This window comes from Mycteria americana, chromosome 2, assembly GCF_035582795.1.
Source record: "Mycteria americana isolate JAX WOST 10 ecotype Jacksonville Zoo and Gardens chromosome 2, USCA_MyAme_1.0, whole genome shotgun sequence".
Taxonomy (NCBI): domain Eukaryota; kingdom Metazoa; phylum Chordata; class Aves; order Ciconiiformes; family Ciconiidae; genus Mycteria; species Mycteria americana.
The window spans coordinates 42,125,922-42,153,539 of NC_134366.1; the positions used below are offsets into that span (position 1 = coordinate 42,125,922).

Genomic DNA, 27,618 nt, shown 5'->3' on the forward strand with positions numbered 1-27,618 from the left:
GCTCGCTGTTGATACTTGGAGCAGGGGCTGCAGGACCCATGACACAACACGTACCTCAGGCTGGCAAACTGCAGTGAGAAATCAGCAGAAGAAATGAAAGCCCTTTTAGTTCCTCTCTTCAACTTGGTAAATCAGTATCCGACCATCCAGGTATCCAGGTAAAGTGCATGAATTTAATCTACATTTAAACTTAAACAGCTACCTGACTTGTGCTTCCAGAAAAAAATTCTTGTAGATAGATTAGCGTGTGTGGATTTTCATGAGGGAAGTGTCAGTCATAAGCTTATTGCCACAAAGGCAATTGTTATTGGGTTAAAAGTTCCCAAATCTTAGCAGTTTGAAATAAAAGAGCTGATTCACGTCATGAGATACTGCCACCCACGCTATGGATTTTGTACAGAAGCTTTCCCCAAGCAGCACGCTCCCAGGGGCTGTGTGCATTGTCACTCCTGTGCACACACACACTAGAGGTGTCCCCACTAATGATCTATTAAACTGGGCTTCTGAAGCTCACTTACACTAGCCATACTCTGTGAGGGAGATCACACACTAACCCTTCTCCAAACCATTGCCTTTGCCCTGCGTCTGGTGGTGTAACAAGGAACTAGCAACTAGGAAGCACGTGCAGGAAAAGCGTGACAAGGTTGTTTGGCAAGATCTGCCACGTATTTCAAGCTCCCTATGTATTGCCATCAACGGCTGCTGATATGTCCTTATATTTGAAAGCAGGAGAAAAGGTAGGCATCCTTCCCTACTGGGAAATGTTGCTTTATTAAGGGCAACTACTGCAAACAAATTCGACTAGATAGCTGAAGTGGGTAATCTGTTGATGCAACTTTCAGATGGATCTGCTAAGGCGATGCTAGAAACTTGCAGCTATTAAACCAGCAGAGCAGAAAATGAACCAGAAATAGTAAAAAGTAAAATGTAGCAAAGGAAGGGATTAAAACTGCTTGGCAGCTGTCTCAGGACTCCTGTGATAAGGTGAATGAACTAAAGAGTTCATTCGAGTGCTCTAATGTAAGAAAACGGCTATTTGCAAGCAGAAATGAGATAATTTGAAAAGTGTGATAAAAAAGTCTGATTTTTTAAATTTGCACTTAGCTGGAAACATGGGTTACTAAAAGTAATTTCTACTACCTATGCTTTGATCAGTGCAGATCTACTGGATTAAATAAGTAGATCCTTCTGAATCTCCTAAAATGCTTATTATAGGGCTTAAAACTAATCAGAGGTAGAACAAGGAAGTGGAAACAGTACTAAATACCGATTGAAAGAAGTAGAAAGAATGCTTGAAAGTATACAACTTGGGAATTAAAACATGAATTTTAATTCTCACTTAATTCATATTCTAGTAATGACACAAAAAGAAAATACTAAAGCAGGCTTAATAATAGAAATAAATTAGTCTTCCAGAGAAATAAAACATCTTTAACTATCTGGAGTCAATTTTGTGACATAACTAAGGACACTGAGTCAGGGTACAGGCAGCTTTGCACCATAAAGCCTTTGTCTATCTAGACAAATCTATACGAGTAATTATAATTTTCTGGGGCTTTATTTAATCAAGCACTATTCACTTGTCCAGTCCTGTGCAAAACACAGAACAATAAATTATTGTGACCTAGGTAGGACATACTTCAAGAACCAATTCTTGAGCTTTGAAAATGCATGTTGTTTGACTCAAGTCAAATGAATTGGTCTCATGTTTAAATTTAAGTACTATTAATTCTCCACATAAAGGACTTCATTACAGAAAACCTCAAATGTATAATACACAAGATCTGCAGTCTCCAGGCAGCAATGACTTTTTTTCTGGGAGGAGTCAGGAAGACAAATTATATATTTGAAGCCAGAAAAAAATACGTATGTCCACAGTTTTCTCTGACATACAACAGAACATTGCTCAGAGGACTTTCATTATTAATTCCTGAGTCAAACCTAATAGCTTTGGTCAAATGATTATGAGAATCCCACATGAGATTTTGTATATGTTGTAATCCTTCTCAGTGTTAAAAATATTTTGTCTTGATTGTGTAATGAAGCTAACTGTTTTCCACTTGCAGTCTTTGGATATTGCCACACCTCCCAACCACTAGGAGCTGTTTTACTATTAGATTGTTGTTTTCATGCAAATTTTTATAGACTGTAATGAAAACTGCTTACATTCTCTTTGATAAAGTAAATACTGAATTTGAATGCATCTATCTCATTAGGTCTTTCACTATTAAACCATTCTTAAATAATTGTATTAGATCTTCCTAAGTTTCCACTCAATTTGATGATATTCTTTGGAAAAAAATAGATAATATAGTTCATTTACAGTAATAAAAGAAACTAATATCTTTACATTCCTCCATTACCCTCAAAAAAAGGCTCTTTCACAAGGCTTTCTGGAAACATCACTACACCAGTGGTTCCTGTATTGCTCATATTTAACCATGTACTCCCAAGTTGTCTTCATCTTTACATGAAGTCCCGCAACTTTTCAATAAATTCTTTATCCTTCTTTCCTGAGAACAATACAATTTGTTGTATTAAAAGCATTTGATTCACTGAATCTCCAGCTCATCTTTATTACTTTTCCAGAACTCTAATTTTTGTGCCATTTGCAATTTGTAAAGACTGTATAATTCCTTGCAGGTAAATGATGATGTAAGATTAGACTGGAGTTAAGACCCTCTTCCAAAAGGATTTCACTGGAATATTTCTACACTAACTTGTACCTTGTGATTGCATTCCAAGGCCTATAATTAGCAGGCTTAAATCCACTTAATATGTTCCATATTAATTCTGTATCATTCAGTATCTTGGATAATTTTTAGTATAATTTTTAGTATTTTTAGCATCATTCAGTATTTTAGATAATTTTTAACCTCTGCACATTCTAGAGCCATGCAAACACAAAGCATCAGCATGCTTATCCTTTATCTATCAAATATATAATCTCATAAAACCAATTTTAGGTAGGAAAGTCTAACTTTCTATCAATTCATATTCATTGTCACTATATAATTGATCTCATTTACTTCAGTACTCAAGTCCCCTGTCAGCTGTTGCTTTATTTTTCCCAAGATTGCTGTCAGGCTGATAGACCTATAAATAATTGATTCATCCTGTTTTTGTGAATACTGACACAACATTAACTTTCTTCTAGTCCTCTGGATTTTCTACAGTGTCTACAATGTACAGAAAAACATAACAGTTTATCCAGAAAGCTCTTTATCTGCTTCTTTGAAACCCTTCATATGCAACTTTTCCTCAACTGTTTTCTAATTTAGTACTTGTGGTTAAATACACTTAATGTTACCATTAGCATGGAAAGCCTTTAGACATCAACATTATCATGAAGTTTAGGTAAGTAAGCTGTTTTTTTCCCTCCTCAAATCAAATCTATCAGACACAGTTCCTTGGCTCCTGTTACTCTTAAAAGCACCTTTTTATTTCCCTTAATGAGCCTATATTTATTATTGTATCAATTTGTTTCCTATAATAATATTCTGTAGTTCTTAATTTCTAATTTACATAAATTGTTCTAGCTCCTTTGATACTAATTCTGCTATGGACATGCCATAAAACAAGAGTTTTAATACTGGGAGACTGCTATTTGACGTATCACAATGGAGTACAGAATGCACAAAGATGAAATGAGAAATACACAATAATTATTCAAGATGTTTGAAACACTATATGAATTTTGAGAATAAGAGACTCTTAAAATACCTATTGTAAAGTTATAAGTGTGGCCTGCTTGAATTACCTATAAGCAAGCCATTTAGTACATGGAAAACTACTACTACTAAGTCTAAGAAGCACAGAGTTCAGGTGCATGAAGACTAACCGCATCTTTACTTTCCTCCTCAAACAGATATTGAAGTCACAGCTATGCTTTTTCTCAAGATAACTTGATGTTTGCTGTTGCTGAAGATACTTTACTAAGCTTAAGCAACCTGGTCTAGTGGAAGGTCTCCCTGCCTGTGGCAGAGGGGTTGGAACTAGATGATCTTTAAGGTTCCTTCCAACCCAAACCATTCTATGATTCTATCTGAGAGCACTGGATCAAGAAGTTTCTGCTCCTTTCCAAATTAGTCCGTAAACTGACAAAATAAACAATTATGCAATAGTAACAGGCTTCTGAATCTGATGTTTTACAATAAAAACTTGGAAGAGGATCTAGGACTGCAATACCATAATTTTTTTTCAATCCCAAAGGCTAGAACTGCGGAGCCTTCAGACCCATCCTGCTAGCTAGTGTCAATGCAATTCCCAAAGTAACAACAAAACACACCATGAAGAATGAGTCATTAAGCAGATACATGCTACAGTGCTTGATCCAGTTTTTTGAGCAATACTGATGAATAACTGCTAAACAGATATCTGATAAACAGAAGATTACTCCCAAGATTTCTAGTAGTTACAACTATGGGCATGCAGCAACCAAGCTGACATATCCCTGAGATACTATGAAAGACCCTATTTAATATTTCAATAGAAAATGCTTTTCAGACCTACGAACAATACCATTGTTAGTATTGGACTTTCGTACTGATTCAATAGGCTGATACAGATGTTGTAACTGACAGCAGTTTCTATCTGCAGGATTATTCAAGCATAAAATTGTTGTCAAGGCAATCCCAATCAAAAGCAGCTGGGTCCACAGAAAACACATGGTGCTCATATGACGAAGCTCTCAGCGTACGTAGATGCAAGCAAAGAAGGATTTTATTGCACATTCATGATCAATTGAGGCACACATAAATTACTGTAATTTTTATATCGCCATTTAGCTACACTCTGAAAGAAAGAAAAAGCCCTAGTTCTACATCGAGATCAAAAGAGAAGCTATTGTCTTCCAAATTACCATCAAGCTCTAATGCAAAATTGGTACAACAGTCTGTGGAATGCTGATAACATTTTGTGCTGCAGTTAGCTACAGATCGTCTGAAGTATGGAAAAGTCAAAGCATAGGTAATTTAAAGTGAAAGATGTTGTAGCACGGTTAAATTTTACTGTTTTGGGCTGAATTTTCCAAGCATTTGATTACGAGAACGGATAGGCTGTGAATCAGTAATCTCTAATTTCCAAGCAAATGACAAGACAATCAGAAAATAAGAACATCTCTTTCAGACTAGAGTTTCTTTTAAAGATTTTTCATTCAAATAAAATTGAAAAAGAAAAAGTTGAACTTTCAGAATTGGGTGATTGGGAAGTGGGCCACGAAGTCCTATAGCTGGCTCTGAAATCAATCTGTGTTGTGCTAATCACCAAGCAATTACTCCTCATTTATTATTTCACCCTTGCAACTTTGGAATGCTCCACCCAAAATATCTCAAACAAGTTAATATAAAGTAAAAATCCTTACAAATTCAAGCTTCAAGGTCATTGTTATGGTTTGATGTGTACTAAAACATTGACTTGCAAAGGAAATCAATTTACGTCCAGGATCTCACAAGCCTAAACCCAGAATTAGCCTGTTAATTCTGCTGTGCCTTAAGCAATGCTGAAATGATCTGAAGAAATGACTTGCCAAAATAAAAGCACAATTTATGATATAATAAAGCATACGGAAACAAAACAACGGCTAAGATATACAAACAGGCTGCACTGAATTGTCCTCGTAGATTAAACATCCTTAATATAATAATTACATATACAAGGGTATACCCTGCCTAAGCTGTACCAGCAAATTGCACACTGGGATCATACAGTAAATTGTTTCTGTGTTCACCAGCAGATTTTGAATAGTATTAAATACTATTTTGAATTTTAAATACAGTTGACATTTGTATCATTATTAGAAATAGAATTTATTTTAGTTACAAAAGATTACAAGAAAATCTGCTGTCTATAAAAATGCTAATAGATAGGCAGTGGCACTTTTAGTTAAATATATGTTAATGTCATAAATACAGCAGCATGTCTTCCTCAGCTTTCCTTAAGAAAGGAAAAGTTAGGGTGGTTTGCCATTAAGAACAAAGGATTAAACAAATAACTCAAAGAGTAAATGATAAAATAGGGTAGCTACACCAAGCAACATCAGAAATAATCCAATAATTCTTAATATATGGAAGCCCTCATAAACCTTAAAGCCTAGCCATTACCAAAACGTATGTTTATAATAAAGAAAGAAAATAAGCTCAAAAACTGAATGTAAGGGAGATAAAATGAAAGTGGAAATAAAAGGAAAGCAGAGATAAGAGGAAACTGATTTTCATTTTCAAATGGAAGTTCCCTTCCATTACAGGTTCTGGAGCTGAACCAAGAACTGCACAAATACATCTACATACAGAGCTAACGTACACATTGCTTTGACTATCTAAGTGATAAAAGAAAGCAAGCAAGGTGTGCTAATCCATGTTATTGGAAGAAACAACAGTTAATTACCTGTCTTGAACAGAGAAGGGCAAATATTGCAAATAAACATACAGAAACATATTCATATAAATATATTCAAAGAATATTTTTTCATATTTTTAAATGAAACTGCCGTAGTACTAGTCAATTATATGTTGCCCTTCTATAAAGTCATACGACCAAGTTTTCATTTGAGCACTACGTTTGAAAACTTTTTCCTATAATTTAGAGCAGAAGTTTTGAATCTTAAATTAAGCAGCACATACTGACTAATACCAGAGTCCCTTGACTCCTTACTAGAGACCTAAAAGAGACACAATGTTCTAATAGAATGTGTTCACTAGGACACCTATGGTTGAATGTAATACGAGAAAGATGAAGTTACTATTTTAATACAAAAGCATACATGCTCCAGCAGTCTACCTTTATTAGGCAATAATTTTCTTTCCATGCCTAAAAAATTAGATGAGAAAAAGGTTCATGTTTTTTTAAAAACAAACAAACAAAAATCAAGAAACTTGCTTCTCATCAGTGGGAAATCTAAAAGCTATTAAAAAGCATATTGAAATTTCCACTTGACAGAAATAGTGTCATTTGTTACATGATCATTCAGAATTAACTAACACAACTCACTGAGCACTGAGCATCACATTCTTAGAGAGCAATTCATGATTCAGTTAAAAAGAATCAAAACCTGTGGAAAAAAAATGGACACATTGAAGGAAAGGGCAATTTGGTCACAGAGGTTGGAATTTGTCTCGGCTAACTTTAGGTATCAGCATAGCAGTTTATATCTGACCTAGTCACCACAGGCATTTTTTATACTTTTTCTCAGGTCTTCACCATTCATCTGGTTTATTATAGATGTTTACTTCAGAATAAGATTAATTGTGCCCTAGTCTTCATTGACATGATTTCCTCTCACACTAAGGAGAAGCCAGTGCAATTAGCATCAATATGTATGTCTATAGTTGGTCAAAGAAATTCCACCTAGGCTCTCAATGAATATTTTGTTTAATAACCTCTGCCCTTCTCTCCTTTATATATTCAATAAAACCAGAAGTACAGATGAACAGTCTAAGCAGTGCAGTAAATTTCATTCTGTTAAAACACTCCTTGCATTTGAAGCCGAGTTCTCCATCTCAGTCATGGCATACGACATTCTGCATACTGTGCAACACATTATTGCCACTCCCTACATATCTACAGACCAACTTCAGCTCCAGGGTAAGCTGATGTTAAGGCAACAGATCTGTGTTAGCTTTTACTCCCAGTATCTGTAGACTGTTGAGTCATCCCACAGAAGCACAGTTAAAGGTTGCAAGGGTGACAAAATGCACTGTGGAATTATTAAAAAAGGCCCAACACACAAAGACGACACAGTATATAACAGGGCATGAAGTACACTTAAAAAGAATAAAACAGCTCTGAAAAAAAACCCTCTGAATTTGTCACATATTTCAACAGAAGGACATAAAGAAAGAATTTAAACTGCAAGAGAAAGAGCTTTGCATTTCAATCAGGTCCCATCAATGATTTTTTTAAAAATTTTAATTGCATGTAAAATATGTTTTATAACAGTAATGCATATTACATAAATTCAATGTGATTTGCCTGATGGAAAACTAGTGCAAACCTATTAAAGCCATGCATTAGTAGAATTTAGAGATTTGGATAAGTCTTAATCATTTCCATTTTAGTTCTTTGAGCTTACTCTTAGTTTTTTCTTACAGTTTCTGAGTTCTCATTTTTACAAAAAGACACAAAGGATAATAGGAAAAATGCTGGATGAACTGCCAGGCTCAAGAGGTTGTGGTCAGCAGCACAAAGTTCGAGGCCAGTTACAAGCGGAGTCCTCCAGGAATTGGTATTGGTGCCAATATTGTTTAAAGTCGTCATTAAGGACCCAGACGATGGGACAGAGCGCACCCTCAGCAAGTTTGCTGATGATAAAAAACTGCGAGGAGTGCCTAGTACACCAGATGGGTGTGTTGCCATTCAGAGGGACCCGGACCTGGAGAAATGGGACAACAGGAGTCCCTTGAAGTTCAACAAATGGAAATGCAAAGTCCCGCAAATGGGCAGCAATAACCCCATGCACCAGTCTGGGCTGGGGGCTGACCGTCTGGAAGCAGCTTTGTGGAGAAGGGCCTGGGGTCGTGGTGAATACCACTTTAAATATAAGCCAGCAGTGTGCCCTGGCAGCAAAGAAGGCCAATGGCATCCTGGGCTGCATCAGCAAGACTGTTGTCAGCAGGTCAGGGAAGGTGATCCTTCCCATCTACTCAGCACTGGTGAGACAACTGCAGTGCTGGGTCCAGTTCTGTGCTCCCCAGTACGTGAGAGACATGGACATACTGGAGTCCAGCAAAGGGCCACAAAGGTGATGGACTGGAGCATCTGTTGTATGAGGAGAGGCTGAGAGCGCTGGGACTGTTCAGCCTGGAGCAGAGAAAGCTCATGGGGATCCTATCAATGTGTCTAAATACCTGATGGGATCAGGGGCAGGGAGGAAAAAAGACAGAGCCAGAAACTCTTTTCAGTGGTGCCCAGTGACAGGACAAGACATAACAGGCACAAACTGAAATACAGGAGATTGGACTTAAATGCAAGAAAAAACTTCTTTACTCTTCTTTACTCTAAGGGTGGTCAAACACCAGAACAGGTTGTCCAGCAAGGCTGTGAAGATATTCAAAACCCAACTGGAAAAGATACTGAGCAACCTGCTCTAGCTGACCCTGCTCTGACTTGCAGGAGTGATCTAGTCAATCTCCAGGTGTCCCTTTTGAGGTGTCCTCACAGAATCTCAAAATTTCTGTGATTCTGTGGTATTTGTGGCTGCCACGCTCCAACATATCTTCCTGAATCTCTCCATTTCATGCCATCTTCCTTTCTTCCTCCTTCAAAGCTTACCCTGACTTACCACACCATTTCCGATTTCTTTCTCCTTCCTGCCTTCCTTTTTTTATGCCCAAGACCTTGCCAGACTGGCTACTCTCTCCTACAGCACCTGTTCTCCATTTCAGAATTATCCCAGCTGGGCTGAAATTGTTATTTCAGGAGCGAGTTTCATCTGCTCACCAGAAATATCCTATCACTTCTTAGATTAAAAGAAAAAGAAAAAAACAAAAGGACTGGAAAGGAGTAGCTCAATTAAAATTTTCCCACAGAGAAGAATGTGCCAGTGAAAGGAAAATAAGAGAATTTATGCTTTGTACCATGCTGTTACCCACACATATGTTCAGTATCTAGAAAAAAACCCTCCTGCTTTTCCTTCTAATCCATCCTTCAGCGTTCTCATTTCTTGTGATGCCTTTACACAGCATAAACATGTTCATGTTTATGCTACTGCTCTTTTAAAACACCTGCCCGTTATGCTAACAGTGTCTATCTCCCTAAGTTGTCTCTCATCTTATGTGTAGGCTGTAAGCTCTTTAGGACAGGCGCCAGTATTTTGTTCTCTGACAGCATTGGGGTCTCTTAGCTGTTAAGGCTGTACTAATGATAGATGGTCTTGTCTGTGCCTTGGCCCAGATACACTCTTTTTCTGTTCATCACATTTTTCTCTGTTTTAAAGAGCTGTTCATTGCATTTAAGTACATAGGATTTAAGACATAGGGTATAACATTCAAAAGCAACGTTAAAGACTGCCATAGCGATGGCTCCCAAGGACATGTTTTCCCCCCTTGGAAAGGTCTATTCCTTCTTCTCTGTTGATAACAAATGATCTAACTCATGCTGAATTCTCTGCTGAATAAATAAATAAATAAAAATAGCCCTAATCTTCAAGACCTAATTTGTGATAATGTGGTCATGGAGAGTCCTTTTTAACTTCAAATAGCTTTGGAAAAGATCAATATTTAGACATATGCAACAACTATAGGGATATCTTTTTCCATGGATATAATCTTGGACACTCATTCTAGATTCAAAAAATCCAAGTGCGGGATAATGACTTTACTGGACAGGACATATAGTTAGGATGATAGAACACAGTGTATCTAAATATATTCTGAAAGGTGTTCCTAAATTATCTGTCCTTACAGCCAAAGTGAAGGTGTGAAGCATCTTTATGAGGAAAATATACCTTGTCAGGAGGGTCAATTTGTAAAGCTATTAAGGACATTTAACAATTTTATGTCAGGGAGTATGTATGCATGTATGTTAATATATGGTGAAAATATGAATTTTTATTCACCCCTTGAATTAGAGAATCCAGAAATACTGAAATATGGCTTGTATACTACCATAAATTGAGCTTGTCTTTGGAATGGTCATGCTTTCTGTTTTTCTGTCCTGAGTGACTACAGGTATCACATAATAAATGGTAAATACAGATGAAAGAAGGATGTTAAATAATAGAACTGGTAACAAAGTTCCCACATGTTGAGAATGGCATTGTCCATTATGTGTCTGCCAACATAACTCTTCATGATATTTCATTCCCCCAAAGATTTCTCAAGTTCAAGAATTCTAATAATTCTAAAAGTTTGTTTAAAGGGGTAAAAAAACATAGTGACTTTCACAGAATGAGCAAAATGACCCCATATTTTATGTTTTCTCCTTAACACATCGTTTAATCACCAGGAATCATTTATGAAAGGTTTTAAGGAGTCCGTTTACATTGTGGGTTGCACTGTCTCCATTATTTATTGCAATAACACATGCTGGCACCACGTGTAACAAAATAGTTCCAGGATAAGCAACATAAAAAATTGCTGCTTTAGCTCTTGAATCAGTTTGTATACTGTGTGGTCTTCTTCATAATCTTCATTGCATACCACTGCAGATTTCCTGATGACATTCTGTTTGCTGGAACTGCTAAGGGTACGCAGAACCATTGAACTGAAGTCCTGACCAATGTGCTGTGACTGACATGTAATTCAGCATTTAACCACTGCTGTACATGATATATTGGAGGTGATATGAACTTGACCCTATGCTCAGTGTATTTGGGATCAAGTATTAATCTTCAGCAGAGAGCTTTAAAATACTGTAGAAAAAGCTTATGTTCTGAATGATCACGAGTGCAGGGACTTAGTAATAGAACTTTTTCTAGCTATGAAAGATTAATTAATGAATTATATTCATTAGTACAACTATTGCCTCAGAACTGCATATTACTATCAGAATATTTACTGTGATGATTTACAAATGTGCAAACTCACACTGTGCAGTATATTCTGATGTTATTCTGTCTTTCAGAAATCATTTTGCCCTTAAAAGTTCTATAAGGCAAATATAAGACACAGAACAACTGGAAAGGAAAGAAAATCCGATTTATGAAATTTTTAACTTGTCATGTTTAATAGAAAATTTCATCCTTTTAGGTACCCAAAATTTTCTTTTTTCCCCTCTTTTTTTTTTCTCATCTATGCATACATGCTTGATTCTACAAAGGGTAATTTACACCAAGGATGCTATTCTACTGCCAGTCCCATCAATGTTGACCTGTAATAACTGTACTTGCATTTGGATAGAAGCGGCCGCCTTTCTTTGAATGCCACCAGTTGAATAGGGCTTTTGCCAGCAGCTGAATATGGCTCTCGGTATTTTGTGAAATTGTCAGATTTTGGTCTGTTTGTCAATTAACATCCATATGTGTCTTTCAGAATGCCATTAAGGTCAGTACTTCTAACAGAGAATACATATATGTATACATGTACATACATATATGTATTCACGCATTCTATGAAATTAATCCAGGAAGTCACTCTGTGTAAAGCTGAGGAAACCCCTGCATTGCTTTTGTGTGCTACTAGATTTCTGATGTTTTCTTACTTATGCCAATACAAAAACTGATTTGTACTACTGACCTTGGATACAAGGCAGTTCATATATCTTGTCAAGGATCTAATTCAAAGCCTGATGGAAAGACTTAGACTGGTTTTAAAGCACCTTGGAAAATCCTTCAAACTTACACAACATAAGATAAAAGCTTTTGAATAATACATTTTAAAGCTTAAAAAGATCTCTTTTTTCTTCAGTTATTTTCTCCAATCACTAGATCATATTTTGTAAACAATAAATCACTCTTTCCATGCAACATCCCCCTTTCTGTTCTGAACATGCCAACACGTAACAGCAGGAGAAACTTTAAAAGGTATTTGTATGTTTAGAAACATATATATTTCCGTAAATAACTTTCGACATTGGTCCTATTCTCCCATGCTTCATTTCTTTCATCATAGAAACAAAAGTACTCGGAATATTTTCTTTCTTTTTTTTTTGGTAACAACCACGAAAATAAAGTAACGATAGTTTTTTAAAGCAATCCCATTATAATTAGGATATAAATCTCCATAAAAACATATGGTGTCTATAATAAAGGGCTCTAACAAAGATATATATACAGAGAGATAGACAGAGAGGTATCTGTCTATAAAAAATACAGCAAAGATGTATCTTAAGGAAAGTACTACACATGTCTGCAAGGTACTTTTTTGTTATACTGTAATTGGTTAGTGCACATCCATTTACAATGCTAAACTTACTGCATCAGAAGTGGTTCCAAATGAGCAGTTTTCAGCATCAGTAGAAAGGTCTCTCTTGTTTCACAGCTTTGGCTTTTTTGCTGTGGCTGTTTTTGGCTTGTTTGGGGAAGGGGGGTTGATTATGGCTAAATACGCAAACTGTATCCCTTCATACATAAGAGCAGTCATACCTTGTGAGATAGTAGACTACCCTTCAGTGAACTTACAACCTTCCTTCGAAATTTCTGGTACAATAGCCACATATTTAAAATGTGAGCTTAATAAAATCCTGTTGACTTTACCAAATACTCACATAGACTTTATTTGCAAAGGTGTACCTTTTACGCACACAATAATTTAAAAGATATTATTTCAGTCTGAAGACTCATTTAAGCAGAATAATTGGCATCAATAGCACTTACCTGATTGTGTGGAATAGAGGTTATACAGCTATTTTCCAGCTCAAAACCATGCAAGAGCCATTTTAAAAAAATAATGCAATGTTTGAAATTTATGAAAATTAGGTTTTTACTAACAATGCTTTTGTAAGAGGCTTCTAGACACAAGTAGTGCAATTTGCTACATTGTTTGTGGTTAAAAGAAATATGCCATATGTAATTATTTATAGAGATACTGCATACAGATTAGAAGGTTTAGATCAGTTGATATGAAATAGTTTAGCCACTATAAAAATTAATCAAGTCATGAGTATTGCATTCTGTCCTAAAAGAATGACAAGCCTCTTTGCACTAAGAGAAATCGGTTACATGTCTATCATACTCTCACCAGCCTACTGAAGGGACTAAAAGAAATCAATATCACACAGAAAGATGGATCGAGCATGAATCAATGTGGCAAGCACATAACCAAACAGACATGGAATTAAACAAGAAAAAAAACAAAACAAACAAAACCAACAAAGATTGTCGCTTAACCTGTTTTGTCAGAGCTGGTATTGATGGTATTGGTAGTGATGGAAGTGAAGGTAGTCTTTGCGCTGTCCTTGGTAGTAACAGATTTCTGCTTATTTTTCATGGCTTCCAGTGCTTTGAGCTTCTTGGCATGTTTAGTGCCTTTGTAGTGGGCCGCAGCCTGGCTCTACAAAGGAGAACAAAATGAACCATGCAATCAGGCTCATTTCTAAACTGGCATTCTCTGTATTAGTACAAATACAGACTACCTTTCAATAATGGGTACCATTCACATTATCCAAGTAGTGACCAAACAGAAAATTATATTTAGAATGATGCTTGGAAAACAATGGAAAAAATACTCAAGCAACCCCAATTCCATAAATACAGTACATTACTGTATAACAGTATATTACTTTCAGACCAAAATAAGGATGTTTTAGTCTACCATGCTACCATTAGTTTTTCTATCAAGACTTCTTTTGCTTTTGCATAAAAAAAAAAAAAAAAAAAAATTCTCAGGCAAAGGGAAGGAAGGCACTCTCCTCCCAGTAGCTTTGCACTTTTCCAATTTCTCTTTCAAACTTGAGATTTCGTCAAAGCTTCCTTCAAAGAACGGTTTACTTTTAACAGTGGTATCAGGAACTTCTCAGCAAAGACTGACAGTAAAAAACAAACCAAAAAACCCCCAAACCAAAACCAAAGCCCAAACAAAAGAAAGCAAAACATTAAACACTCTCTTCAAAGCCCATCACCAAAGATTTAACTGAATGTGAGGCAGACATGCAATTAGCTGGCTTTCTTAAAAAAAAAAAAAGGATTACTTTTGTCCACCTGCTACAAAAGGTAGTGTTTGAAATTCAAAGCCAGGAGCATCCTTTCAAAGGAGAAAGCTCACACAAATCCTGCCACAGTCCCAAATATATTTTGGTTACCTGATATTGTTAAGCTAAAATAGATTTGTATGTGCATTGCTATTAAGATTTGTGTATTACACTGAAAGTATCTTTATTATTCTAAGAGTTAATACCAACTTTTCTTCATTTATTTTATGTTGCAAATATATTTTAAGAATAGTATTTGAAGTATAAGATTGAACCTTATACAAACCCCACTGTAATTGGTATGAATATTCAGAGTTTATTTCTTCTCTAATTGTTTACACTCTTATAAGAAAGATAGTCTTCCAGTTAAGTTAACAACCCGAAAAATTCTTTATATTTTTATTGCTGAACTTCAAACTCTATTGAAAGCAACTCCTTTCTTACTTGAAAGAGAAATTAAGACTCTAGAAAAACAGTAAAAATTTAGCTACTGCAGAATTGAACAAATGAAAAGCAACTATGCTGGGTCAGCCCAAGGACCCACAAAGGTCAGTATTTTGTTTCTGGCATGAAACAATAGCAGATACTTAGAACACAAAAGAAAGGTAAATGCTTTCTATTGTGGAATCAGAAGAAGAAAAAAACCCACGTATGTAATTTAGTGGCTGCAAACTCAAAGGATCAAAGGGATAAAATGACACAGTCATTTGACTCACTAAGCCACTCATGCAGGTAGAAGAACCCTGCATTATCTGGCATCTGTTAGTCATTAGACCTTTATTTAATGTTATTTAATGTGCTGAATTTTGGGGAGAGAGGAAGTTCTAGTGAATATCACAGTAAGGGTGTATATTAATTAATCTCAAGTTTTATGACTTTCAGCTTTCATGAAAAGTCATGATTCCTTCCAGATGCCTGAGATTTGAGAAGCTCAAGGTGAGTAGAAAAGAAGTGAGAGACCTTGTCTAAACCAATAAACACATATATGTGTATGTGTATACATGCATAGATATACACACATGCATACGCTCTTGTATATTGAGATGCATCATTCAGTTTGGTTGAAAAGCCAGTTCTTTAAACCTAAAATAATGTAAATATTGTATTAGGTACCCTTATTGAAAGAACACTGGACAGTGAAGTTATTAATTAGAAACAACTTGAACAGAAACAGCACAATCATGCACCTTTTACAATTCCCAACACATAACATTGAGACATACTGTAAGCCAAATACACACAGTCAAGAGATGTTAATTATTGTTAAACTGAAGGACCAGTGTCAAGTTACAATGATGTATTAAAAATGACATTATACAGTACATCCTCATGTTGCTATCATGTCAACTATTTTTACATTTCTAGTCAAATTTCATTATCAGTCAGCTCCAGATTCTGACTGCACTTGTTTTCTCTAACTAATAGTGTCATTCTTCAAGTATCACAAAGGTAGTCAGAACATGGTCCTTAATACTGAATTATGAATGTTGATATTAGTTTGATACACAGCTCAACTTTCGTCACAGAATTGTTGGCAGAGCACCCCAGGTCTATGTCTCCTGCATCCATAGTCCTCTTCCCTCCAAATTCTCACAGCTACAGCTCCACAAACCTGAACTCAAGCAGAGTGTTGGATGCATAAGGAATATACAATGAGGCTCTATGTATAAATTGGTGACCTTTTCAGTGTTCTGAAATATATGAATGAAATTGCTCCAAAGTAGAAACATGTTGCTCAAATTTACAAGTACGATGGCTGCTAAGCAGAGTTGTCCATTACTCACTTCCCACAGAGTGCTGCCAGTTTACTCAGCCTCTGCTTAAAGAAGATCTTTATGCCTTTTTTATTTCAAAGTTTAAGTCTCCATCCTCTGTGGGGACATGAAACCATCTGAGCTTGTTTCAATATAACTGTAGCTGGCACGTTAATGGTAGTTCTATGTAGTTCTATGTGAGAGCAGACAGATTGCCCCTAAGCATTTAACCAGCTCCAAATTAGTTTATGCTGAACTTTTACAACTGAACTGGAACCCTAAAAGAAAAAAAAAAAAAAAAAAAAAAAGGTTTGTCATTATCTTTCCTTGCAAGAGTAAGATGGAGGAAATGGGAAAATATCCATAAATATCTTTTTCAGCACAGCAACATAAAATATGGTACCTCCCTGAATCATTTCTTGCAGCCGAAAGAGAACTAAAATAATCCTCACTGCTTAAATGGCATTTACTTGTAGCTTATAAAACTCATTACTTAAATGGTATTTACTTGTAGGTTAAATACAAAAATAAGATAGAGCATAAAATGCAATGCATAAAAGCGTCTCCTTCTGGAACGCTTCAGAGTTCAACAGTTGCAAAATGCAGGAAGATAATATAAACATGTTTATGTATTACCTTACCAAGTTGTGCTAGAAGTTCTGCTCAGATGAGTTATGAGCAGAGGTTACAGGTGAAACCCTACTTCTACAGAAGCTGATGGGAATCAAGGGAGGATTTCCCTTTCCATGTTTTGTAAAGGGGTACTGACTTTTACAATTGTTCATCTTGATGGAAGCCAGTCCCCTTTGAGAAACAACTGTTTGATCTAAAGTCAGATGTTCTCTCAAATGAAAGAGATTCAGGACAATCCTAAAGGAAAAATTCCCTATTACTAGAGAACACTTCATAATCATAGTCAATCAGCTATCCTAAAACCCCTCTAATATTAAATTCTGTTTCTTTTTATGATTACAAAAGAACACATTAGAAGAATACCTGAAGAAAGAGCTTACTTTCTTCTTTCATCATCGTTTCCAAGTTTGTTTCTCACATCATGGTTTCCATGTTTGATGCACAGAATTAACCCTAGCACTTTGAAGACAAGTCACTGTCAGCTAACGTGTGACCCAGTCAGTGATGAAGTATGAGAAGTATGTCAAATATTGCTGGTGCAACATTACAGTGAACTTTAAGAAACAACATCCATTCTTGAAAAAGATGTCTAACAACAAAGTAAAAGGTAGATTATTACTTTTTATCTGAAGTTGAAAACTCAAGGATCCTTAGCTAAATTTTGAGGGCTCTGATCCTGCAAATTACATGTAGACAAACTTTGGTCTATGAGAATTACTTCAAGGAAATGGCAAGATGTCTAAATATCAAAACACTTTTCAAGGTTATTTGTAATGAAGTCCTACCTAGTTGAGCAGTACAAGTCAGTTTAAGCATCTCTTTTGCAAAGCAAATAATTTCCTCTGTTTCCATGTATTTATCCTGAATTATCAGGGACCTTTCTAATCCTTACATTTTGTAACCTTCTCAAATTGTTAGAATATAAAACGTGTATTTGTCTATATAAACATTTATTGTATATATATGTAATAGTCACGTAGACATACACATACAATAAAAGACTAAAAAATTCTACATGCAGGTGTGAGCAGTTAAAAATAACAGGCATAGTGTCAAAACTCAGTTGTATTTTCTTTGCTTAAGTGCAACATTGTACCACAATTACCATAAGGACATCATATTACCAAGCAAATTACAATATGTAAAATATGATGAGAAAGATTTTAGACAATCCAGACAGTATTCTCTTACAATTACAGTCATCATATCTACGTGGAAGTCTTCAAAATAAGTTTGTCTGCCTGACTAATGTACTTCAGTGAATCACGTCTTCTCACTTATGTTCTTTAGGCATTGGTCCAACAAAAACATTGTGCTTAATTTTGTGCATTGAGACAAAAAAGGGTCTCCTATTCTCAGAGAGTTTTCAACTCAGCAGCACTGCATCTTCTACCCTTTTCATATCCTCCCTGGTCCTTCTCATATTACCAATCTTCTTACGGATTGTTTTCCTGCCTCAGTCATTCCTTCTAGGCAATACTTTCATAATAAAAGCCAGCTCAAAGAAAAGAACTTTCTAAAAAGTGTAGTGAATATGTTCCACTGATTCTTCCGTGCAAAAATTCAATCCAATTATCCTTTATTATGTATTTCTCATTTCACAATACGTTTTGAAAGATGTCCATTGTGGAGAGCGTTCTGCTCCATGTTGTCATCTGGCCAATTAGTAGCAAGGCTGCAGTCTATCTGCACCTTTAGAAAGCCCCAAGCAAGGGCTGAGAGTGCTGAACAGTTCTTTTTGTCTATCTCAGATTTCAGTAGCTCATGTCATGTCTTTGTTTTTACCAGCTACTGGATTCTACCATCACCTCTACTGTTATTCCCAGTAGAATAGTAGCAATTTTGGCTAATCCATCAGCAACTGATGTCAGGATCCTCCAGAGTAAAAAGCTCTAAAACCAAAAAATTAGTTTCCTGGTTCAAACTAATACTGTCAGTGAGCTGGGCACACATGGAAAGCAATAACGCACAATTGCATAAGCCAAGAGGTCTTCTGTCTTTTGGTGAAGTCAGGGAAATTGTTTACGAGATGCCTACGGTACACCTTGTCTTAATCTCTGAGTACAGAATATTTTCTTCTTAAGTTTCCTAATATTTTCTTCTTAAGTTGGGCTGTCAATAAGTACTTCAAATATAATTTTACATCTGTTCTAAGCACACGAGAAAGTGATACAAATCAAAAGAAATTTGTATTTTTTTCTAATGACCCCAAAGTTGCCAGTCCAGACTGACTGACGAGCCTGGCCAGTCAGTGATGACAGCACTGAGATCAGGGAAGGTTGCAGTATGCAGCTGAGACTTCTGTATACTACCAGGTATGTGCTATTTACATAACCTGAGGTGATCTCTGTGGAACTTCTCCAGTAAGTAAACAGAAGGAGTTTACAGAGAGAAAGTCTAACAGCCTTGAGATGCCAGCAGTTGGTTCTACCTAGGGCAGGGCTTTTACCGTGAGCCACACCTGATAAAACGAGAAGAGGATTGTACAGTCTTTTGCACTGAGATGTATTTACTCTATTTAGTAGGTAAGCTTTCATTTGAGGCTATTTTAAATTTTCAAAAATAATTTCTTACAAGGCCTACTGTTTTGTTTGCCCAGTGAGTAGACACACGAGATTCAGGACTACTCACAAGTCCTACGCTTACTTTCTAGAACACAGAGCTTTACAGACTCACAGTACAAGAGACAAACAAGCTAGGTACCTGTGCAAGCCTTTGCAGAGTAGGAGATTAAGTGAAGACATATAATGTAATTTTTAAAGGTGATGTCAACATGATGACATGTTTCATATTGACCAAGAAGAGTATCCTGATTTCTGCCTGATATATACAAAACTCAATCTCCAGTCAATTATAGTGCAGATAAATGTTGCCTGTCGTCATTTCTTCCTTCTGCTAAGCTTACCTTTATCTTCTGAATTGTGTCATTTCAATTTTTTGTGCACTCTATCATCAACACCAGTCTGTAATACAGTGCCAGAGACCTAACTACATTATGGACTCAGATACAACTGTGGTATAAAACGCCAAGGACGTGTGTAATATGACTTCTTTCAGATATGCTCTGAGAGAAGGCTTTTGCCCCGTAAACTATGACAGATCAATTTGCCCCTTTCCCTAGAGCCAAATATACAATAACAGAGCAAGTACTAAAAAGGGCCTTTCTGTAGAAAAGAAAACATTTCTCCATTATTATGGCAGAATAAAATAAATGTACCAGCATGTTAATTCCCAGGTATTTAATTTTCTCTTTCCATGGAAAGAAAAACTTTCTGTTCCCTCTTCTCTTTCATAAAGCATTTATTTGATACACTCATGAATGTACCCTGACTCTCAAGGACCAGAGCAAATGGGTGCTTTCGGAGCTCGCTAGCTCCTTTGCATTAACAAAGCTGCTCCATCCCGCTCCCTGTGCTTGGGCTCCTTCCAGAGCCATTTATATAATGGTGAAAGACTGCACCTGGCAAGAGTCTACATCACCTTGTGAGAGATTCGCATCGACCCCATTCTTATGGTAAAATCATCCATCCTATAGTAAAATCAAATATTTTCATTATGTAAAGGAAAAAATATTTTATCTTGGTCAGATGTAGAAGGTCAAAGTTTCCTACTTAATATCACTTGCCCCATAACACAGAATCTTTATGACCATGCATCTGCTTGTACTGTAGGCTGCCATTGAATGTGGCATTACCTGAAACTATGTGAGCAAGATACAAAAAACTGCCTAGATATAACACACTTCACACTGCATTCCAAGTAGACATACACAGCGTCAAAATATATATACTGAAGGGAAGATAGATTAAGTAATAAATCTCTTCCCATACCTGGCATTTTTCTTTAAGGACACCAGTACTTCATGCAGCTCAACAAAAGTTCATTGCATGTTGAAATTCAATAAACAGACTATTTGCTTTACCATCTATTTTATCCTTTTTATTGTTAAGGCAGATCAGTTTTCAACTAATTTTAACAAGGTTATCAAGTTCTGGTCTCTGGAAGTTTTTACCTACTGACTTCCATAGTAATAATGGTTGCTTTTTGGGAGCTCTTTTGATGGGGAGATGAAACATGCTGTTTTGAAAACTGGTCTAATCAATAAAATTAACTTTAACATTTAATCTCATCTTTACTGTATTAATTGGCAGCATCATCTATTTTCCCTAGGGTAAATCTTATTGTAGTCAGAGTTTTAAGATAATATTAAACTCGTTTGTTTTTTTTCATTTAGATTAACCAAATGATTAATCTCAGAATTAATCTTAGAATGAGAAGGTTGAGAAGGTTAGTCTATACACAGTGCTATGTGCTACTCGTATGATAAAATAAAACGTGTATTTATTCAGCTTAGTAAATATAACATATGCTTCCAGTTTTGAATTTGGAACTAAGAACTTGAGCAAATGATATATGCCATTATAATTTTGTAGAAACGTACCCCAGCTTCCCTCCACTAGCAGTAGACACACCCATACAACTTTTATTCATTGTGTTAATTAACACCTTTTGAATAATACCTCAATGGCAATCCTAAAACTGGAAGCTAACATACAATCTATCTATGAAACAACAAAGAAAACAAGCTCATCATGATACAATATGGTTTTGATTTACTTAATAATGAATTTAATAATGTAAATGCAATTCCATGTTCAGGTTATACACAAACGATATTTACTTAAAAACAATGGATGCTGTTAAATTTAAAATAACTGCTTTAAAGACAGTAACTTTCTGAATAGTGTTGAAAAGTTCAGAGTCTTTTCTGATGTCATCTGAAAAATAACAGTGGTGGATACGTAGCCAACACCTTTTTGAATCTCAGTTTGTCACAGTTCACAACAGCAAATGGGAATCAAGAGTGTACACATACTCTTACCTGCCCAGAGCCTCACTTCATTTAGAAACTTTACACTGACTGAGCATAAAACTGCATCCAGCCTGTGAACCGATAACTAAAGAAAGGTGAGTGGGTGGGTTTAGTGTAGCTCATCTGAGTGTTTTCACCTGGTTTCTGTTGCCAAGGAAACCATATTTGTCTGTTTACATTCTTAATAGCAATTTCATTGAATTCTGACTTTCAGATTTTTTTGACTGAATCAAAGCATCAGGGAAGAATAGTGGTAAACTATACACAAAGATGCTACAAGAAATTTTACAGAAAATAGGAAAAGCTTAAATAGTGCATATTTAAATTCTTATTAATTCAGTACCATTTGAACTTTGTATTTGAAATTATAAACAAGTTAATACAACTTGTATGTACAAAATCTATCCTTTAGATACACATAGTGCTCACAGAATTACTTGCGATGCCAGTTAGTTATAAAATCAATTGTTTGTTCTTAAAGTAATACATATGTGTGGATAGATTAAGTTGTTCCAAAAGTTGTGCAGTCTGAAAAATGGGGTTTATTTACTAACACATGTAGGTTGTTGTACTATCATCAGTACAGACCAGGCAAAAATATATTCTAGTACAAAGCCGACAGGTCAGCATCTTTCACTCCTTTAAGCTATCTGTTAGGTTCTATGTAAGAAGCCATGGTTAGGGATACAAAGCAGTACACAAAACTTAATGACAATGTTCTGACATTACTTACTGTTTACACTGCAGTTATATTTTGTCTCCTTCCTACAAACCTTCGTTCCCTCTACCGTGCATTACACTGAAATCTGAAAGTCTATTTTTTTCCATTGACCAAAACCAAATACTTACTGAAGCTACAAGAAACTGGTTGCAATTCTACAAACCTTACTGCATGAGAGTAGCCCCTCTGAAATCAACAGGAGATTTTATACGCTGAAGTGTTATAGGAACAGTGCCTAAGGGATGCTCTATATTTCAGCTTCAGTCACATTGGCTTTTAGGTTTCTCATCTCCTTTAGTCAAGCACAGGTTATCAGGTTCAAAACTGGAACAGCTATATGAAATTGTACGGTGTGTAATATAAAAAAGGTCAAACTAGACAGGTATAAGAGCCCTTTCTGATTTTAAAACTTAAGACATAATTTCATGTTTTAGATTTGTTTGGGCAGAGATTATTGAAAGAGTGAAATTTCCAAATGGTACTGAAATTTAATGCTGAGACTCCAAACTCTTTGGAGCAGGAAAATCCCTTCATACCTATTCACAATATTTATTAACATATTTATACTTACTTATTGCTCTTTATTGTTTTTATGCTGTTCTTCCTTTTGTTATTGCTCAGTGCTGACTCCCATCAATCTATGGTAACTGTAACTCAAATGAAAGGAAAAAAACCCCAAACTTCTCACATCTCAGAATTATGAATTACAGAGATCTGATACATGTAAATCAGTACAATAAGTCAGTAACATTTAACAGTTTTCCATCCATGTCCACCAAATGTTGGAAAGCTCTTGAAGTGACTAAGAAGCACTGTAGTTTAACAAGAGAAGGTTAATTTAACCTTGTGGGCATGACCTTAACACCTGAAGAAAAGCTGACTTAATTCACACAACACTTGTGTGAAATGAAAGACTTTTTGTTTCCTTTTTATAAAATTTTAGCCATGGACACTTGATGACATCACTAACCAAGAAGAGATTATACTATCAGAAGTAATGAAGTATTAAAATACCACGATGAATAATGAAGAATATTCAAGATTCCTCTTCCTTCTATCTTTTAAAAATAATTCATTTAACAGTTACCATTTCCACAAGCAGATGTATTGAAGTATACTGTTCTTAAACAACAGACTGAAGCCCCTTTCAAAGTTTTGTATTGAGATGCAAGTTTAGAACAAAGGGTTCCTCTCTCAACTTCTGAAGAAAAAGAAAATGCCAGGGGAGAAACATGGCAAGTTTGCACACAGCATTCATGGTGAAAAGGATCTCCTGAAAAAGTCTGCACATGGGACATGCAAATATGGCACAATGAGACCAAGCAGGGCTAAGGAAAAGCTAACATGTCTACCCTGGTCCCTACAAAATTACTTCTGGAAAACTGGTTTCTGTAAAAAGTTGTAGAGATTTCTGGATCCTCTATGAATAAAATGAAAATAAGAATCTTTAACTTCACCTCCAACAATGAACTGAAATTGTGAAAAGCTCTCAGTTTACACCCAGGGCATCTCACTGCTGTGATAATTCTCAGTATGCCTCAGTATGCTTTGCAGCACCCCAAACTTACATGATGGAGGACATCCTACTGAGAACTTCTAGCTAAATGAAGACAGAACTCTCACTAAGGAAATCTCCTAGTAGGTTTCTAAGCTGGTGTTGTACATTTGGGTTGTATGGACAGTTTGACCCTGATTTGGGCACAATATGCTTCAGGATGCTTTCTGGAGTTCAACCATCACTAAGTACAGGTGAAGCAGCAATATGGGACAGCTATGGTTTTTATGTTCATATCCTTATGATTTTTAAAACTGAATCCTAAAAAAATTTTCTTTAATATATTATGCTTAACACTACTATTAAATTGCATAAACCAGTAAGTGCTTTTTCCCTTGGGTATGTATTAACAATTTACTTTTTGCAGACAAGTGCACAAATATGATTAGCTTTTGCAAATTGCTCCTTATTCTGTTACTGGTAAGTAATTTTTATATTATTGCAGTGTAAACAGATGCTATTTTCCACTACATATTCAGCAGTAATGAGCTAATTCAATGTGTTAAAAACAACAAAAGATCTTCAAGAATGAGCTATTTGCTTCAATAGTCCAAGCTCCATTGAAATCTATGTTGAAATCACCCATGATAGGAAGTTAGTAAATTACTCTAGAAGCCCTGTTGCAAAAAAAGAACTTTCTTTACTTCATTTAATCAAATCCTGAATGTGTTCTGCTACTTTCCTAACATGCATATTATTGATCAACTTCTTGCATATTGATTTGGAAGTTATTTTTTCAGTGTAGCTAATATACTTCATTACTTTTCTCATAAATAAATTACATTTTGGCAAGAGCTTTACAACTGTTTCAATATTCACTCCGATAAATTCATTATACCCCAAAATCTAGAAACAATGAACCATGCTGTCTTCATTGCCCTTTTGAAATTGCAAGGACCTCCTTGCTGAGAGAAAAATAAAAAAGATAGCAAGCACGTTAAGTTTAGATTGTGTGGGTGAAATCCTGGTGCCACTTAAGTCAACAGAAATGTTGATATTATTTCACCCTGGACTGGCGATTGAAAGCAAGTGTGATGCTCTGCTTGGACCCAGTGGAAAGAATTTAAAGATGGATAGGCAGTCTTTGACTGAGCCAACAAAACAAAATGTACAGCATCACAGAAACACATCAGTTGAGCAAAAAAAGCCATGCTTTCCCACAAAAATGTGTTATATGCAACTTGGAATATGCTACTTCTCTACCCTCACTATAGCATTTGTTTGGGTAACTCTACATCATCTTGGTTGGTGCTATGTACTCATACTCAGCTGCTACTGGTATGTCGTACATACATATACTCTACAAAATATTGACAAAATGAAAATTGAGAACACCCAGACCAATTTCCCTCAAATCGAAATGACTTAGTTTGTTTCTCTGCTCTTTCTTTACTAGTTTCTACTTAACACTGCTAGAGACAACCACACCATTTGAGTGATCTGCATAGGAATATTTTCCCGTTTCTTTTATATTACAGCAAACCTGTCTGTGAAAGGGGTGTCTTGTGTGTATGTATATATACGGCTACACACACACACCACAGACAACCTGCCATCTCACCAGAAATATTATATTAGATGGAAAGGTTTCCAGTGTTGAGGACACTTGATATATATATATCCAGCAGACATCCAGCTATAAAGCTAACAAAGACTCTCACATTTTTGTCAGAGAGATATAATCCGTTGTCCTGCTTTTTTTACTGGGTTGCAAATAATCTGTGCAGCAGTTTATGGACAGATATAAAGCCACAGCATATATCAGAAACACTACATAATAATATCTAGGGAATAAAACTTCAGAAGAAGGCTGATAACCCTTTGAACTCTCAGTCTTGACTGAATCTGTGTGACTATCTTTCCATTTTAGAGTAATTTCCTATTTTTGATCCTGGAACCAAATTACATCCGAGTCCATCCCACAATAAAAATACAACCAAAATGTAATAAAAATAAATAGAATAACTCAATTTATCTCCCAAATACAGTGCTTTGCACTACAAACCATTTCAATAATGGCAGTTATTCCAACATGAATGAACCTTAGACAGACCAAAAAACCAAGGACCCTACCTTGAAAGAACATTAAGGGTGCAAGTTCAAACAGTGGATAAGGAAGGGTAATAGCAGACAGCAAACACTGTGATTGTAAAAGCAAGTGCTTGCAGGTGTAGGTTGCTGTAATCTATCAAGATCATGATAAATATTGCCAGTGAGTCATGTAAATATCCTGAGAAGAACCGTTAACTCTCCCAAGGCATTTTCCTGGCTTTCAGAGTTCATGGTGGTCCTAATGGCTGGAACCCTGTCGCCCCTGTGCCCATACGTGCCACTCTCCTCAGAGCCTCGTGAGGCCCCCACTCCCAGCTCTGGCTGAAGTGCCCCTGTATGCCACCTACTCTGCCAGCCAAATCATAAACCAGATAAATGATCACCACTTAATGATGCACACATTTACCGAGTAATAAGAATTTTGAACTGTACAGCACTGTGACTGTACCTCAAAGAAGGGATGAGAGTAGGATCTCAGGTACTATCCAGAGCCCTACTGATGACAGTGAACGTCGAGAAGTCACACTCTTCAAAGGAGATCCCAAAGGCTGTCAGGATAGATGCACAGCCACTTACAGAGGAATAGGACAACTAGGCCAAGCTCAGGACAACTGGCTTTAGCACCCAGAGTCCTACCAAGTGCAGACAAAATTTAACTTCTAATTCTTTCCAGTACTTTCTCTTTAAAGAGGGTTGAGGCTTTAATCTTTAATTCAGTGCTTCTTCAGTTTCACCTTACAGATACAGTTTCAGCCTCAATGTTTTTGCCCTTCAGTCTCCTAAAAAATACATGCTATTGCATTCCAAATACAAACCAGATATGTACTTCTAGCTGAGACTTTAAGACGTATTAGCACCTTCAGGCTTACACACGGTAAATCTAACAGGTTTCTTCAGGCAGACAACGGGCCAGGAATATAACTGGGAGCTTTCAGGCTAAGCCAAAGGGTTTACTAGTCCAAATATGGTAGGAGGACAAGAAGTTGTCTGCTAACAATGGACTAAATCTATAGCCGAACTGTTTATTCAGTTGAGTGCTGATGTGTGATGACCTTATCACATTGATGTGTGATTGACCTTATCACACATCAGCTTTTTTAAGCTGATGTGTGATGACCTTGTGTGATGACCTTATCACACAAAATTGGCAGCTTTAATAAGTAGCCCTGAATATGTGCTCATTTACAGTGCAAGAATTACTGAAATTTGATGTTAATGATAAGATCATCATCCTGTTGATTTATCTTTTGTGGAGCTGATAAAAGAGAATTATGAAAACTATGCCTCTCCCCAGCCAAAGTGCCTCAAGGGCCAACCCATCACTTACCAGTTTGAAAATGCACCTTTGCACACACCAGAACAGCTTGCAGTGAAATACTAAAGGCCCCCGCCTTGTCCTAAATGCAATTCATGTTTCTATAAACAGCATACTGAAACGCAATGAGCCTCTGTTAGCCCCCCAGCCAAG

General features: G+C 36.2%; 1 protein-coding gene across 1 annotated transcript in view; it reads right to left on the reverse strand.

Annotated features, from left to right (window-relative positions):
- LOC142405550 (zinc finger protein 385D) overlaps positions 1 to 27,618 on the reverse strand; it is a 166,538-nt gene that overhangs the window by 52,696 nt on the left and 86,224 nt on the right. The window contains exon 4 of the mRNA XM_075493140.1: positions 13,763 to 13,925. Within this exon, the coding sequence (XP_075349255.1) occupies positions 13,763 to 13,925 (163 nt within the window). The remainder of the gene's footprint in view (positions 1 to 13,762; positions 13,926 to 27,618) is intronic.